We start from the raw sequence: 15,962 nt of genomic DNA, 5'->3' as shown, positions 1-15,962 counted from the left end.
TTTTTTTTTTTTTTTTTCCTAGATGGAGTCTCACTGTGTCACCCAGGCTGGAGTGCAATGGCACGATCTCCGCTCACTGCAACCTCCGTCCCCCAGGGTTCAAGCAGTTCTCCTGCCTCAGCCTCCTGAGTAGCTGGGACTACAGGCATGCACCACCATGCCCGGTTAATTTTTGTATTTTTAGTAGAGGCAGGGTTTCACCATGTTGGCCAGGACGGTGTCAGTCTCTTGACCTCGTGATCCACCTGTCTCTCAAAGTGCTGGGATTACAGGCGTGAGCCAATATACCCGGCCCCTGTCACCCTTTCACATTGTAGTGTCCATAATTGAAATGCAGTTAAATTCTGTCCTAATGCAGAGTACATGGAAAATCATGAACATTATAATCTAGTTAACATTTTTGAGCAGAATTTACCAGTGTATGAACTTGCGCAAGGTAGTTTCTAAGCTGGTTTCCTCATCTGTATGATGAGGATAATAATACCTACCTGGTAAGATTGATGTGGGGGCTGGGCGTGGTGGCTCATGTATGTAATCCCAGCACTTTGGGAGGCTGAGGCAGGGGGATCACTGGAGCTCAGGAGTTTGAGACCAGCCTGGGCAACGTGGTGAAACCCTGTTTCTACAAAAAAATACAAAAATTAACTGGGTATGGTGGCTCACACCTGTGGTCCCAGCTACTGGGGAGTAGGATCACTTCAGCCTGTGGAGGTTGCAGTGAGCCAAGATTATATCACTGCACTCCTGCCTGGGCGACAGAGCGACACCCTGTCTAAAAAAAAAAAAAAAAAAAAAGAAGAATGTGGGTATGATGTGAAATATGCGTACAAAGTATGTAACATAGTGCCTGCCCTCCAGTAGCTACTATTGTAATGTACTTCATATGGATAGGCACCGTGTTTCTTTTTTGCTGCTATCTGTTCCAAGTGTCTAGTGTGGTACCTAACACCTAATGGGTGTTGAATAGTGAAAGGGAAAAGGAACCAGAATCTAGGAGAACAATTAATTATTACCATTCTCCCTCATTCCTCTTCGTCTCAGTTTTAGGTGAAATAGGCAAAAGAATTTCACTACTTTAACAATTTGAAGTGAATATTAGTGTACAACTGTCTTTTAATTCCAGCTTTCATTTTTTTCTGAGTATATGCTCAGAAGTGGAACTGATAGATCATATGGTAATTCTGTGTTTGTTATTTTGAGGAACCATACTGTTTTCCATAGTGGCTGTACCATTTTGCATTCTCACTAGCTATGCATGAAAGTTTCCAGTTTCCCCCATATCCTTGCCAACCCTTGTTACTTTACTGTTACTGTTTTTTGTTTTAAATCAGAGCCATCCTAATGGGTATGAAGTGGTATCTCACGGTTTTGATTTGCATTTCCCTAATTAGTGAGGTTGAGCATCTTTTCATGTGCTTATTGGCTACTTGTGTATCTTCCTTAGAGAAATGTCTATTCCTTTGCTCATTTATAAACCAAGTTTCTTTGTTGTTGAGCTGTAGGAGTTCTTTATAAAATCCTGTATCGATATTTGATTATATGTATTTTTAAGGCAATATAAATATATACTTGTTTTGAAGGGACCATTTCAGTTTCACAGTATTCATTAGATTAGATATCATTCAGTAATCCAGCCTTGAAAGAGTAGTAGTGGATTTACTTAGTGCTGGACAGTATTATAGTGCTTTACATATATGAACCTTTTTGATTACAAGTACATTTATCTGTGTTTTCAGTTGAAGTAACTGAGGCACACAGAGTTTGAGTAAATTTCTTGCTCTAGGTCACACTACTAGTTTGCAATAAAGCCAGGATTTCAGTTTAAGCAACCTAGTTCCTGAGTCCATGCACTTAGCCTGTATGAGAAACTGTGTATGTGCTCTCGTCAAGTGACCCTTTTCAGGTCTTGAACACTGCTTTCCCTCTGTCAAAGATTTATCTTACTTTCTCCAGTGGCCAAACTAGAAGGCAGACAAAATCATCAGGGAACTGTGACTGAAATTCATAAAGGCATGTGTGCCATTTTAAAGGCGGTTCATAAGATGAAGTGAGGCATCTGAAGGAGTTATTAGTAACAACTGAATAAACACTTGGAACCTCTTTAAAGTTTCATTGTATTTCTCTTTGTGGCAAACCCTTAGGTTTGATGTGATTCTGTGTTTGAGTCAGGCATATATTTTCTAAAATGGTTTCCCTAGTGAAATTTGCTTACTGAGACACTTTTTTTTTCCTGTAAATTCTTTACTTATTTGCCTTTCTCTGTTTTTATTTTAAGCCGCTTATTTTCTAGAGTTGGTGCTTGAGTGGCTATCAGTTGATGTGTAGAGAATGCAATTTTATCTTGTATCTTGTAGTTTAAGCCAAACATAATGGGTAAGACAAAACAAAACTTCTTTGTCAAATTATATAATGCATTTTAAAGCAAAATGCAATTTTTGTCACTGCCCGTTATCACTAGTAATCATGTGTAGGGTGTGTGTGTTTTATGTATACACTGTGGAAGGGGAGATGAGAAATGTAGATCTCATTTCTCTTTCAATATTGATGTTACTAACTGGGTGACTTTGTGTGTGAGTATATAGGCATAACTGGGAGGTACTGTGTTAACTAGCAATTTATTCCTCATTGTACATGTGGATTTAAAATGTTTTTGTTACTACAAATGTTGCTTTATTGGACATCTTTGTATCCATGTTTTGGCACAGTAACAGATTGTCTGCCTGTATAGTAAATTTCCAGAATTGACATGGTTAGGTCAAAGGAATGCACATCTTGAATTATAACAGACATTGGCAACATGTTAAAAGGGTGCACAAATTTAAACTCCTGACAGTGTGTGCAAGTTCTTTTGTCTCCACTTGCACACTGACACTGGGTATTATCAAACTTTAAATCTGCAGCAAGAAATTCTTCAGTAATTGTCTTAATAACATAAAAATTAGGCCAGGAAGCTGGCCAGAGTCTCTTACATGTCACCTCCGATGAATGTTTTTTGGATAGGCTTGTCACTACTAGGTTCTGTAGCAAGCAGAGATAGGCCAGCATCTTGATTAAGAGACGAGTGCTTCTCTAGGTGTCACTTCTTTGTTCTGATATTTCAGCTTGCAGAAAAGTTGCACAAATATTAGAAGGAAGTTCCCCCAGATACCTCAGTGTTAACATTTTATCACATTTACCTTATCCTTGTGTATATCTGTATGTACACATATGCATACACATATCCACACGCATGCAAACTGTTTTCCCTGCTGAAACCATTTGAAGGTAAGTAGACGTTATACCCCATTCTTCTTAAATACCACAGTGTGTGGTTTTAAAAGTAAGGATGTTCTCTTCCATAACCACTGTACAATTATCAAAATCTGGAAATTAAAATTGCTAAAATCCTATTATGTAATTTACAGATTTTGTACAGATTTTGCCAGTTGTCAGTGTAATGCCTTTTTTTTTTTTGAGACGGAGTCTCGCTCTGTCGCCCAGGCTGGAGTGCAGTGTGTGATGATCTCCACTCACTGCAAGCTCCGCCTCCCGGGTTCACGCCATTCTCCTGCCTCAGCCTCCCAAGTAGCTGCGACTACAGGCGCCTGCCACCTTGCCCGGCTAATTTTTGTATTTTTAGTAGAGACGGGGTTTCACCGTGTTAGCCAGGATGGTCTCGATCTCCTGACCTCGTGATCCGCCGGTCTCGGCCTCCCAAAGTGCTGGGATTACAGGTGTGAGCCACCACGCCCGGCCAGTGTAATGTCTTTTATAGCAAAAGTAAATTCTGGACTGTAGGTCCCTTTCAGTTGCTGTGTTTAGTCTCCTTTAAAATGGGCCTGTTTTTTGTTTCATTTTGTCAGCTGTTCCACAATTGGGATTTGTTCCTCAATTTGGCTTTGTTCCTTACATTTAGATTCTGGTTCTGTGTTTTTGGCAGTAATAGAGTATCAGAGAAGTGACGGTGTCTTCTTAATGTACCATATCAGGAGGTATTTGATGTCAGTTTGTCTCATTCAGTCTTGATATATGAAATGTGGAGTAGTTTGCCCAGAGTCTGATTGCCCCTCTTTTTTTGAGGCCATACTTTTCATTTAAGGCCTTCATATAAGATATTAATGGAGACCCGTATTCTCACAGCTTAGTTGTGGTGTCTGGATAGTGGGGCTTATGGCTGTTAGAGATTTAACCCAGGGGAATCCCTCTCCAGGTATGGATATTTGGAAAGACATGAACCAAACCTGGGAACAATATTGGAGGAACCCAAAAATCCAGATGCTGAGGGTGGCTGCAGTTGATGCTGTTCAATTACCTTCATTTAGATCTTTTCATTCTTCCTGCTTCTTTACGTAAACTGCTGGCAGAATGTTATAAAGAGAAGTTCATTGGTGTTTGTTTTTTTTTAATTGAAAAAGGTAGAATAAAAGAACTTTTAAAAATTAAGTAAAAGAGACTGAGTGCAGTGGCTCAGGCCTGTAATCCCAACCCTTTGGGAGGCCGAGGCAGGTGGATCACCTGAAGTCAGGAGTTCAAGACCAGCCTGGCCAACATGGTGAAACCTCGTCTCTACTAAAAATACAAAAAAAATTAGCTGGGCATAATGGTGGGTGCCTGTAATCCCAGGTACTCAGGTGTCTGAGGTGGGAGAATTGCTTGAACCCAGGAGGTGGACATTGCAGTGAGCCAAGATCGTGCCATTGCACTCCAGCCTGGGCAACAGAGCAAGACTCTCCATCTCAATAAAATAAATAAATAAAATAAAATAAGAAAATGGTGCTTTTCAGATGTTTCTATACAGCAAACATAATGAGAAGAAAGTACATTTCTTCACCTGAAGTGGCCAGCTGCATGGCCTGTCTTTGAAATCTACTCCATAGGATGTGGGGTTTTTTTGTTTTATTTTGTTTTGTTTTTTTCTGTGACCCGGTTTCATTCTGTTGCCCAGGCTGGAGTACAGTGGTGGGATCATAGTTCACTGCAGCCTGGTACTCCCGGGCTCAAGCAATCCTCCCGCCTCAGCCTCGTAAGTAGCCGAGACCACAGGCATGCAACGCTGTATTAGTTTGTTCTCACACTGCTATAAAGAACTGCTTGAGACTGGATAATGTTTAAAGAAAAGAGGCTTAATTGCCTCAGTTCTGCATGGCTGAGGAGGCCTCAGGAAACTTACAAGCATGGCAGAAGGCAAAGGAGAGATAGGTACCTTCTTCACAAAGCGGCAGGAAAAAGAGCATGTGTGGAGGAGGAACAGCAAACACAAAATCATCAGATCTCATGAGAACCCCCTCATGAGAACAGCTTGGGGGAAACTACCCCCATGATCACCTGCTACCAGGTTCCTCCCTCGAAACATGGAGATTATGGGAATTAAAATTCAAGATGAGATTTGGGTAAGGACACAGAGCCAAACCGTATCAACCACCACACCTGCGTAATTTTTAATATTTTTGTAGAGATGGGGTCTTTATTGCCCAAGGCTGGTCTTGAACTCTTGACTTCAAGTGATACTCCTGACTTGGCTTCCCAAAGTTCTGAGATTATGGGTGTGAGCCACAGTGCCTAAGAGAGAAACATCTCATAGGATGTTTCTTCATAAAAATGTTTAGTAGATGAGATTGTCCAGGAGAACACATCTTGCTTTGATCACCTTTGTTACTGTGGCCGAGGACAACTGGTTATAGCTAGCCAGGTTTTGAGCAGCATTGCCATTAAATGTGGCTTTTAAGATAAGAGCAGTTTCAAAACTAGAAATTGAAGGCTGACATAGTGTCTTATTCTTGTGTGACTTAAGCTACTTTCTGCACCTGTAGGTGGAGAATGAGTAAACTTTTAAAAGTAAAATTACATATTTATTTAAAAATGTATTTTCAAATATTAACCTCTTCAATCATATTCAGTAGGTACAATATTTAAGTAGTTTCTGAATGTTTTGTTTTTATAAATTATATAGATGAACACCTATAATTGTCCCCCTACTCAAGGTGCTGAATACTGTTTGGTGAATGAACAGATCTGGACACAAGGAGCAATAGTAGTCTTACTAATGAGCCTGTTACATATATTTTTGTGTGTGTAAAACTAAACAGTTTCTTAGTATCACTTAACTTTTCATACTATTTGTTATCGCAGAATATAGTAGTAATGTATATCACCTATTTGTTTTCTTCTTCTGGTTCATATTTGCCTTGCGTTATGGATCAGGTGGCCTATTTTTTCTCCAATCAAATACTGCTTCATGGTTCAGAAATCCCAGTACTTTTGAGCTGCCTAAAATTTATATACTGTTTACAGCAGATTGGTGTAAAGTTTGGTTTAATTACGAGTTTGGATTGCTGATGCTTTTTTAAAACTTCTCTCCAGCACATACACCATGTTTCTTGTCTTAATTAATGTTAATCCCATTATTTTATCTCATTTTGTGTGTCACAGAGAAGATTTGTGAAATAGAGAAAAATAAATAACTTCTAGTTTCACAACCCAAGGGCAAGTAGGGTGTCCCTGTGAGCTTGTTTTTTAAGCCAGCTATGTTTTTCAAATCAAAGTTGTAGTACTGTTACTAGACAGCATTCTAGATAGATTTTTGCTTTTTTTTTTTTTTGTAACAGTGTAATTACTATATTTTTCTGTATTCAAAAAAGTTTTTTCTTTTTCTTTTTTCCTTTTCTTTGTGATATTTGAGTTGGTTTTCTTAGGTGAAGCATCTGTTAGCCAGAAAAGGTGTTAAGATGGTGTAGTTTTGATAACTTTTATCACATTTGTCCTCAATACATTTGTGGTCATATTCACCTATCTATTAAGGAAGTATGTAGAAGCAAATGTATGTGGTTTGGGAGAAAACAATACCTCCTCCGTGAGCAAAACAGAAGTATATATATATATTATTATGTATGCAGGGTTTTTACTTACTTCAGAATTTGAATGGATTGGAGGATATGTGGGAACCTCAATACTGTTTACAGGTAGGAAGCACTATGTTTAATGATAGATTGCAACTTAAAAAAAAAAAGTCTCATACTTCCAGGTGTATGAAATCAGATTAACCTACAGCAACTGGCATTTTCCCCAGAAGTTCTTCCTTTGAATATAAAATCATTGTTTTCTTAGAGGAGGAAAGCTACTGAAATTAAAGTAAAATGAATTTCCTAGTTTTAAATTTTACTTATGACATATATATGGTGAAGAATGTAAATTTTCTTGAGCCATAGTGTTATATGAGCCTTACTGGGTGGTGATGGTAAGCAAATGTTTTCTTTGTTGCCGCTATCAGTCTGAGGGAAAAGTGTACAGACCATAAAGCAAGAAGGAAAGGGCATGTTACAAATCAACTATATCCTGGCTCATTTTTGCTTTGTTTTTTTTTGTTGTTGTTGTTGTTGTTGTTAAAGCCCAGAATCATAACTTTTTTCCTTTAAATGTATGGCAGGTTTATTACATTTAATTAAAACCAGATTTTACGTAGTATGCAGAAAATTTGAGAATCCTACTCATGCAAATGAGATATTGACAATCTATACTTAGCAAAAAGATAAATTGAGTAGCAATGATTCTTTGTTACAATGAGTAATTAACTCATTATTTCGTGAAGTTAAAAGGGCCTCTAGATGTGTAAGGATTGATTTTTTTCCCCATTGTTTAATGCACCATATACTTATTATCAGAAATGTTTTACATAATAATTGTCTAAACATGGTTGGTCCAACTTACTTCTGGTTTGATTCTCAACACAGATCATGTCAGTAGGCACCTTATTTTTAAAACAGAGTGCAAATAAAGATAAAAATGTGTGCCTCCTTTCCCAGTGTCCCTATTGCAAGATGAGAGACAGTATAATCAGTTATTGATTTGTAATTCATTAAATTATAATCAGTCCGTGAGTAGTTGATAGCTGACTGCTGTCATTCTGCTGAGAAGTGATTATTTTGGTTGCATAAAATAAATATTACATTGTGAATTTTGTTTAATCAAATTAGTAGTGGAAGTGGACTTTGGTAAGTGCAGGATGTATGTAGTACCTTGGTATATAACTTGACAGTTTTTAATGCGTATCCCTATGGAGATTTATTAAATAATTAGAATTTAGTGTGATTGTGAACTCAGAATTATGCATTGTCTTTTTTTGTTTTATTTTGTTTTGTCTGAGATAGGGTCTCAATCCTGTTGCCCAGGCTGGAGTGCAGTGGCTCAATCAAAACTCATTGCAGCCTCCATTCACAGGTTCAGGTCATTCTCTCACTTCATCCTCCAAGTAGCTGGGACTACAGACTCCAGCTGCTACACCCGGCTATTTTTTGTATTTTTAGAAGAGACGGGGTTTTTGCTATGTTATCCAGGCTGGTCTTGAACTCCTGCACTGAAGCAATCCACCCACCTTGGCCCTCCACAATGTTGGGATTACAGGCGTGAGCTCTTGGCACCCAGCCAGAATTATGCGTTGTCAACCTGCCTCATTCCTTTTGAGTTTTTTCAAAAAACTCATTTTCTTATTATTTCCCGACTCCAATATATACAGTAACCATTAGCTTTAATGAGATAAATAGGAATGTGATTGCATATGCATTAGAAAGATCAGGATTGCATGCAATTAATAGAAATGTTTTATTATATACAGAAGGAGCAATTTGATCTTAGTAACATTTATGAGATTTCTAGCCTTAGGATGGCTCCTAGAAGGATGTATCATTTTGTGTAAAATGCTGTCCATACTCAACAGGCAAATATATTGAGCTGTTTTGCATATATTTTCTGTGGGGCTGGAGTGTTATTGCATAGGCATGTTTTGTAATTGTCGACTTGATCTAATGGGCATTTCCAAAAAAGGACTTAGATATTTTAATTAATATTTACTTGTTAATCTAATATTGACAGAGTTTCAGAGCATCAAGGAGCAAAATTTACAGTTGAATTTTGAGTGCGATGAATCTCTTACTAGTCATGTAATAAACCAGTGTTAGATCCTGTGTTACATACATCCAAAGGGGCACTGGCTGGTTACATATTTAGTATTTGTAGCTGGTGTGATGGGTGGCAGCATCATTAAAATGCTTTATCTCATTTGTTAACTGTGTGTCTTTAAAATTTTTACCATTTTAAGCCCTTAGGTAGAATTTGGTCATACCTCACTTTGCCTCTCTTTATAAAGTATAACACTGCATATTCACATATGTATAAATATCTGTATCTAAAGAAGTATTTTAAAGAGTATCTTAAACTGTTTGGCTTTTGTAAACTATATATAACCTATTAATGCAGTTTTATGGTAATCATATGATACAGTGGTACATTTAATCAGTGTAAAAAAATTTTTTGTAGAAAAAGATTCAGATTTTTGCATTTAATTCCATAGCTGGAATTCCATAGCTGGGTTGATCATTAGTTCAGTGTTTTGAAATCTGTGTTCTTCAGCCACCTTGCTGGTGTTACCAGTAAAACATTGTGTTTTGTTTCTTTCTTTGTTTTTGAGATGGGGTCTTGCTCTGTCACCCAGGCTAGAGTGGAGTGGTGTGATCTTGGCTCACTGCAGCCTCGACTTCCTTCACTTAAGTGATCCTCCCACCTCAGCCTCCTAAGTACCTGGGATTAGGGGCTCACGCCACCATGCCGGGCTAATTTTTGGACTTTTTGTGAAGACAGGGTTTTGCCATATCTCAAATTCCTGAACTCAAAACAATCCACCCACCTTGGCCTCCCAAAGTGCTAGGATTACAGGCATGAGCTACCATGCCTTGCCTTGTTTCTTGATTTTAGAAATTGAGTATCATGTGGGATAAAATCAAACAGAACTAATTATAAGTAATTCTTATTTCAAAAACTTGGGTTATTTGCCCATTTTTTGTGCTATTTCAATTAAAGCCATTTTTCAATATTTCAGGTTTAATGAAAATATTAAAATATTCCAGTCACAGATAATTATTGCTTATGAATTATGAAGTCATAAACAGTATCTTAGGACAACTGAACAAAATGAACTAAATGGGATCCTATGACTTTTATCACAAAAGTTAATAATCTTGTGGAACATTACAAGTACACTAGAGAAATCTTTAAGTCAAATAAGACTTAATACCCTGTAACTGTGTTTATGAACAAGTTACTTAACTATTTATAACTGTAGTCTGCTTCAAAATGAAAAACAACTTCTCTTGGTCGTTTTCAAGCGCTGTGCCTTCACTGTTTCTTTCAGAAGTTTACACTTCCTATTTCAGAGGAAATAACAGGTTGTCACATAGAAACCACAGTTTCTTCTTCATATACTTATTTATCTCTATTAAAATCATATTTAGTTCCTTTAGTTATTTTGGTTTAACTGCTTATAGCTAAAAATGATAATAATTACTAGCTATTATTGAGTATTTACTGTGTTTCAGGCACTATTCCCTCTCCTCTCCTCTCCCCTCTCTTCTGCGCTCTCCTCTCTCCCCTCTCTGCTCTCCTCTCTCCCTTTTCCCCTCTCCCCTCTCCCCTCCCCTCTCCTCCCCACTTTCCTTTCCTCCCCCTTTTCCTTTCCTCTCCTCGACAGAGTCCCACTCTGTCTCTCACGCTAGAGTGCAGTGGTGCAAAGGTGCGATCTTGGCTCACTGCACCCATTGCTTCCCAGATTCAAGCGATTCTCCTGCCTCAGCCTCCCAAGTAGCTGGGATTACAGGTGTATGCCACCACACCCAGCTAATTTTTGTATTTTTAGTAGAGACAGGGTTTCACCATGTTGGCCAGGCTGATCTCGAACTCCTGACCTCAGGTAATCCACCCACCTCGGCTTCCCAAAGTGCTGGGATTACAGGTGTGAGCCACTGCACCCAGCCTTATGTGTTTTCTATATATTAATTAATATGTTTAGTTCCCTCAACAACTCTTTCAGGTAAGCACAGTCACTGTGTCATTTTTACAGATGAGGAAACAGGTCTAGAAAAGTCAAGTAACTTCAGGGTTACACAGCAAGTAAATACTGAATCATGGATTTGAACCCAGCCAGTCTTACTCTAGTCTTTTTCTTAATGGTCACGTTGTACTCCAGTTCTAGCCTGAATTGTGCTTTCTTGCCTTTGCTCTTGTTTTTCTCTTTGCCCTCTCCCAACCAGTTGAAATGCTTCTATGTTAGGCCATTTTAAAAATAGGCAAATTAAATAGTTAAAATCTAGGAAGTCTCATCTTTGCCTAATGCTTAATTACTTTGTGATATTGGGCTTATTGCTTTTTACATATTTACAGTGAAGCCTATGTATACCCAACAGAATTTTCTTTTTCTTTTTCTTTCTTTTTTCTTTTTTGAGACAGAGTCTTGCTGTGTCACCCAGGCTGGAGTGCAGTGGTGCAATCGTGACTCACTGTAGCCTTGAACCCTTGGGCTCAGTCTCTTCTCCCACTTTAGCTTCCTGAGTAGCTGTGGCTACAGGCATGCAGCACCACACCAGGCTGATAGAATTATTTTTTAATGATTACATAGGGTGTATAGCAAATGTATAGCATAGTGCCTGAGACATGATGAACTTTGTGAGGGTCGTTGGCTAGTTGTTTTATACTACCGGTAAGTCGTCTCTAAAAGATACTGTCCTCCCCATCTAATCAGTGTGTTACTTGTTCAGAGTGGGTTTGTAAGGCTGAGGGCATGTTGTTTGTGTTTAAGAATCATGTTTAAATGTGTGTTTTGTAATTTTGGGATACAAATAATTACCAGAGGATTTCTCTCTTCATTGTTCTTCAGTGAGGTTGAAGTGTAAGTCATAAAGGAGATTTTATGATGCCTGAAAAGCTTTCTGTAGAGTGTGTCATATGGCTTACTTAACTTTATTTTCTTTCTTTATTTTTTTTTTCCCAGGAAATTTGGTGAGCGGCCTCCACCTAAACGACTTACTAGGTGAGTATTATATTAGTCAGCTTTTCATACACATATTTATGAAAGTATAAATCCTATTGTTTTAGATATTATGTTAGTTACCCTTGAAGTCATTCAAATATTACTATCTAGAGCATAAACTTATTCTCATCCTTCCTTTCCCTCATCTCTCCTCCCCTCCCTTACCAAAAACGAGAATAAAAGGAATAGTTGAAAAGGGAAAATGAAACCTTTCTTAGAATTAGTCTTGAGTCTAATGTAGTGAATACAACATGAATGGCAGTGCAGATAGCTTTCTATAGCTAGCTATGGTTAGCCCATCACAATTTGTTGATTGCAGGTGAGATTTGAAAGCAAATGCTTTTAGGAAAGAGTTTTAAGAAAAACAATTTCTACCCATTTTAAGAAAACACAAGTTTTATCTATTTTTAATGAGTATAAGTAAGTTGTACAATTTACATTTTAGTTATGAATGTTAAAAGTATTAGTCTTGAATGATTTTTAAGATTTCCGGCAGCCAGAGTTGTAAAATAAAGAGACCTAGTTCTATAGCCATGTCCTAGAGTCAGTGCAAACCTTGCCTTATTAGCCGTTTATTTTTGGAGACTTTCAAGAAAATTGTATGTATATATGTATATGTCTGTCCTTCTTCTTCATAAACTCAACTGAGATCACACTCTTATCATTGTTCTACACCTTTTAACGCCACTTAACAGTACATCTTCTACCTTGATATTTCCCCTTAATGGCTCCATGGTTTTTCTTTGTTTTCATACCACTTTTAATATTTCACATTGATGACCATTTAGGTTATTTCCGAATTATTGCTATTGTTTTAAAAAGCTGTTACACTTAAAGAATGATGGGGACCTACAGAAGGATACAAAGGACAGTTCGAAGGGGAAACCTGGGATGCTTTGATTATCAAGATAAATAATGAGAGTAATGGATTAAAACCTATGTAATAAAACAGCAGCCTAAAAGTCTATACGGAGATAATTAATCTCAGGGTAAATATTATTTATTTGTACAAATAAAAATTATTTATAATCAGTAAACAGGGCAAAGAGGATAGCTTTTCCTTATAGACGCATGTTGCCTAATAAATGTAGAAGGAATGGTGGCCTTAGGAAATTAGGCTTTGACAACCTCAATAGGCAAAAATCATCAGTGGATGCTTACACTACTGGATTAATGTTTGATGACAAACACCATATTTACAGATCTCAAAGTATATACTCACAACATATGTATTTAATGATAATAGGGAAAAGTAATAACATGGTAGTGGAGAAACCTGTCAGACATCACCTTAATTATGTAAATTATTATCACTAGTAATGAACAGATAGGTATCATGTGCATCCCAAGAAAGACATATCATATCACTTTTGTGGTATTTTTGCCAAAAATGCATAAGCTACATCCAAGAATAAGGAAACATCAGACAGAAACAAATTGAGGGACATTCTAGAAAATAAATTGTTACTTGCTTTTCCTAAATTTTAAGATTATAAAACACGAAACACTGCGAAACTCTTCTAGATTAGAGGAGACCAAAGAGACAAAGCTATATTTAAGCAAATCCTGAACAGGAAAAAATTTGTTTCTTCTGCTGTAAAGCTGAAGTGGCCAAATGTTTTCTGTAATGGATCAGATAATAAACATGTTGTTTAGAGGGCCTCACTAGGTGTGTTAGGACTTCTCGACTCTGTCCTTGTGTCTCCAAATCAGCCATAGACAGTATCTAAAAGAATGACATATCTGTGTTCCAGTACAACTTTACTTTGTTTACAAAAACTGGTGACCCTCCTGATTTGACCTGAGGGCAGTAGTAGTTTCTCAGAATACCTACTCCACCCACCAGGGGACCCTCATAAAGGACTTCCGTAGGACAGCTAGCAAAATTTGAATCAAATCTGTAGATTAGGCATATTGAATCGGTGAAAATTGTATGAAAGAATGTCCTTGTTAGGAAATAAACACTGAAATATTTTGGGTGAAGTAGTAGTATATCTGCAGTTTGCTCTTAAATGATTTAAATAACATAATATGCAAATAAGGTGTAAAAATGTTAACATTATGGAGGTCTGAGTGAAAGGAGACTAGGAATTCTTTGTACTACTTGTACTATTACAACATTTCTGTAATCTCAGTATTATTTTTAAATTTAAATTTTTTTTGGAAAAAGCATTACATAAATTCTAGGTTAAGTAAACTGGGAAAATATAGCTTGTCTCACAAGGCCATGTAAATATATTTTCAGTTACTTTTTTTCATATATATATATTCCGTTGAGTCAGTTCTGGTGAGTAGAATTGCTGTATTCATATGTCTAGGCATTTTGAAATTTAAAATTTAACATTTTTGTTTCATTACCAGCAGCAGTTAGAGTGACTGCTAATGATATATTTTGATGAGTAAGTTAATGTAAAATAACTTTCTCTAAAAATAACAATCAGTACAATGATAATAAACCTCATAAGGAAATGTGCCTTTCTTTCCCCTAAATAGATACAATAAGTCCCATTTGGTTTATCATTATTTTCCATTGTTTGCCCTTTAAGCAGTTTCCCCTCTTTGGAAAACTTGAGTAGCTTTTAAGACTTTTGCCTCTGGCCAAGATAGAGTAACATGGAGTAGAATTACTCTCTGGCTGGGAACAAAAACCTGGACAAAATACGTAAAACAACAGTTTTCCAGGTATTGAACATCAGGTATAGAAGGATAAGTGATTACTGAGAAACTGGGAGTCCACAGAGGGCAAGACAGCAGGGCTGCAAAGTGGAGAGGAATTAACTGTATAAATAGATCCAGAGATCTATCACAGAGGTTTCTTTTCAGTCTTCAGCTACATACTGATCAGCATGCATGTGTAAGGAAACTACTCCGTCGTGGGCATTGGGGAGAAACATCCCAAAAAATTAGAGGAAACCATTTCTAAAGTTCACTTAGGACTATGAATTGTGCCTGTTAACTAACAGTAGCCAGAATGTAAAATCTCATAATTTATGGGGCATTCGCTAGACTGCTCAGAAGGGTTTTGTTTCAGTAGTGATATAAAATTGGGTCCAGGCATGATGCTCTGTTTTCACCTGGCAAACTTAAAGAAGGATTGAAAAGATCAAACTTAATTGTGTACAAGAACAAAGCTCAAGAATATAGAAATAGAAAAATATTCAGCACTAAGAAAGGCAAAATCAAAACATACCAGTCATACAAAGCAGCAAGAAACTATCCATAACAAGAAAAATCAGTAAAGCAAAACCAACCCAGAAATGACATGCATGATAGAATTATTGGATAAGAACATTAAAACAGTAATTTTTTTGTTTTTTTGTAGAGACAGGGTGTCACTATGTTGCCCAGACTCGTCTTGAACTCTTGGCTTCAAGCAATCCTTCTGCTTCCTTGGCCTCCCAAAGTGCTGGGATTACAGGTGTGATCCACGGTGCCCAGCCTAAAATAGTTATTATATTTGTGTTCTATATGTCCAAGATGCCAAGATCAAGAGCTGGGAAAATTTTTCTTCAAAGGGTCAGATGGTGTATATTTTAGGTTTTGTTGCCCATATAATCTCTATCATACTACTAAGCAACAGTAGACCATGTGTAAATAATTAGAGTGTCTGTACAGTGAAGTATAGCTTTATTTGTAAAATGGGTGGTGGGTAGGATTTGGCCTACAGGCTGTAATAAGTAGATACCTGAGCTAGAGGAGAGGTTAGAGACATAGATTACACACACACACACACACACGCACGCACACACTCAAATCTCTAAAGATGAAAACTACAATATTTAAGGTGGAAAAATACACTTGGGATTAATTTCAGAATGGACAGAGTAGATTAGTAAACACGAAGACATAGAAATAGATACTGTCTAAAATGAAGCACAGAAAGGAAAAGTCTGAAAAAAAGTGGTGAGCATTAGTGAGCCATGGTTTATTGTCAGGTGACTTAATATATATGTAGTCAGTCATTGTAGGGAGAGTATGATTAAAATAATATATGAAGAAATAATGGCAAAAATGTTCTAACTTGAAAATTAGTGAAAATTGTAAAACCACAGATCTAAGCCGGGTGCTGTGGTTCACGCCTGTAATCCCAGCACTTTGGGAAGCTGAGGCAGGTAGATCTCTTGAACTTAGG

The 15,962-nt window shown here is 37.3% G+C and overlaps 1 protein-coding gene across 4 annotated transcripts in view; it reads left to right on the top strand.

The window, feature by feature from the left end:
• RBPJ (recombination signal binding protein for immunoglobulin kappa J region) overlaps nucleotides 1-15,962 on the top strand; it is a 102,919-nt gene that overhangs the window by 43,229 nt on the left and 43,728 nt on the right. For all 4 annotated transcript variants that reach the window (XM_011935634.1, XM_011935635.1, XM_011935636.1 and 1 more), the window contains one exon: nucleotides 11,792-11,830. In XM_011935634.1, the coding sequence (XP_011791024.1) occupies nucleotides 11,792-11,830 (39 nt within the window). The remainder of the gene's footprint in view (nucleotides 1-11,791; nucleotides 11,831-15,962) is intronic.

Source organism: Colobus angolensis, unplaced genomic scaffold (assembly GCF_000951035.1).
Source record: "Colobus angolensis palliatus isolate OR3802 unplaced genomic scaffold, Cang.pa_1.0 Scaffold146, whole genome shotgun sequence".
NCBI classification, from domain to species: Eukaryota; Metazoa; Chordata; class Mammalia; order Primates; family Cercopithecidae; genus Colobus; species Colobus angolensis.
The sequence above is the reverse complement of the archived record's forward strand: the minus strand, read 5'-3'. Positions and strand labels throughout refer to the sequence as shown.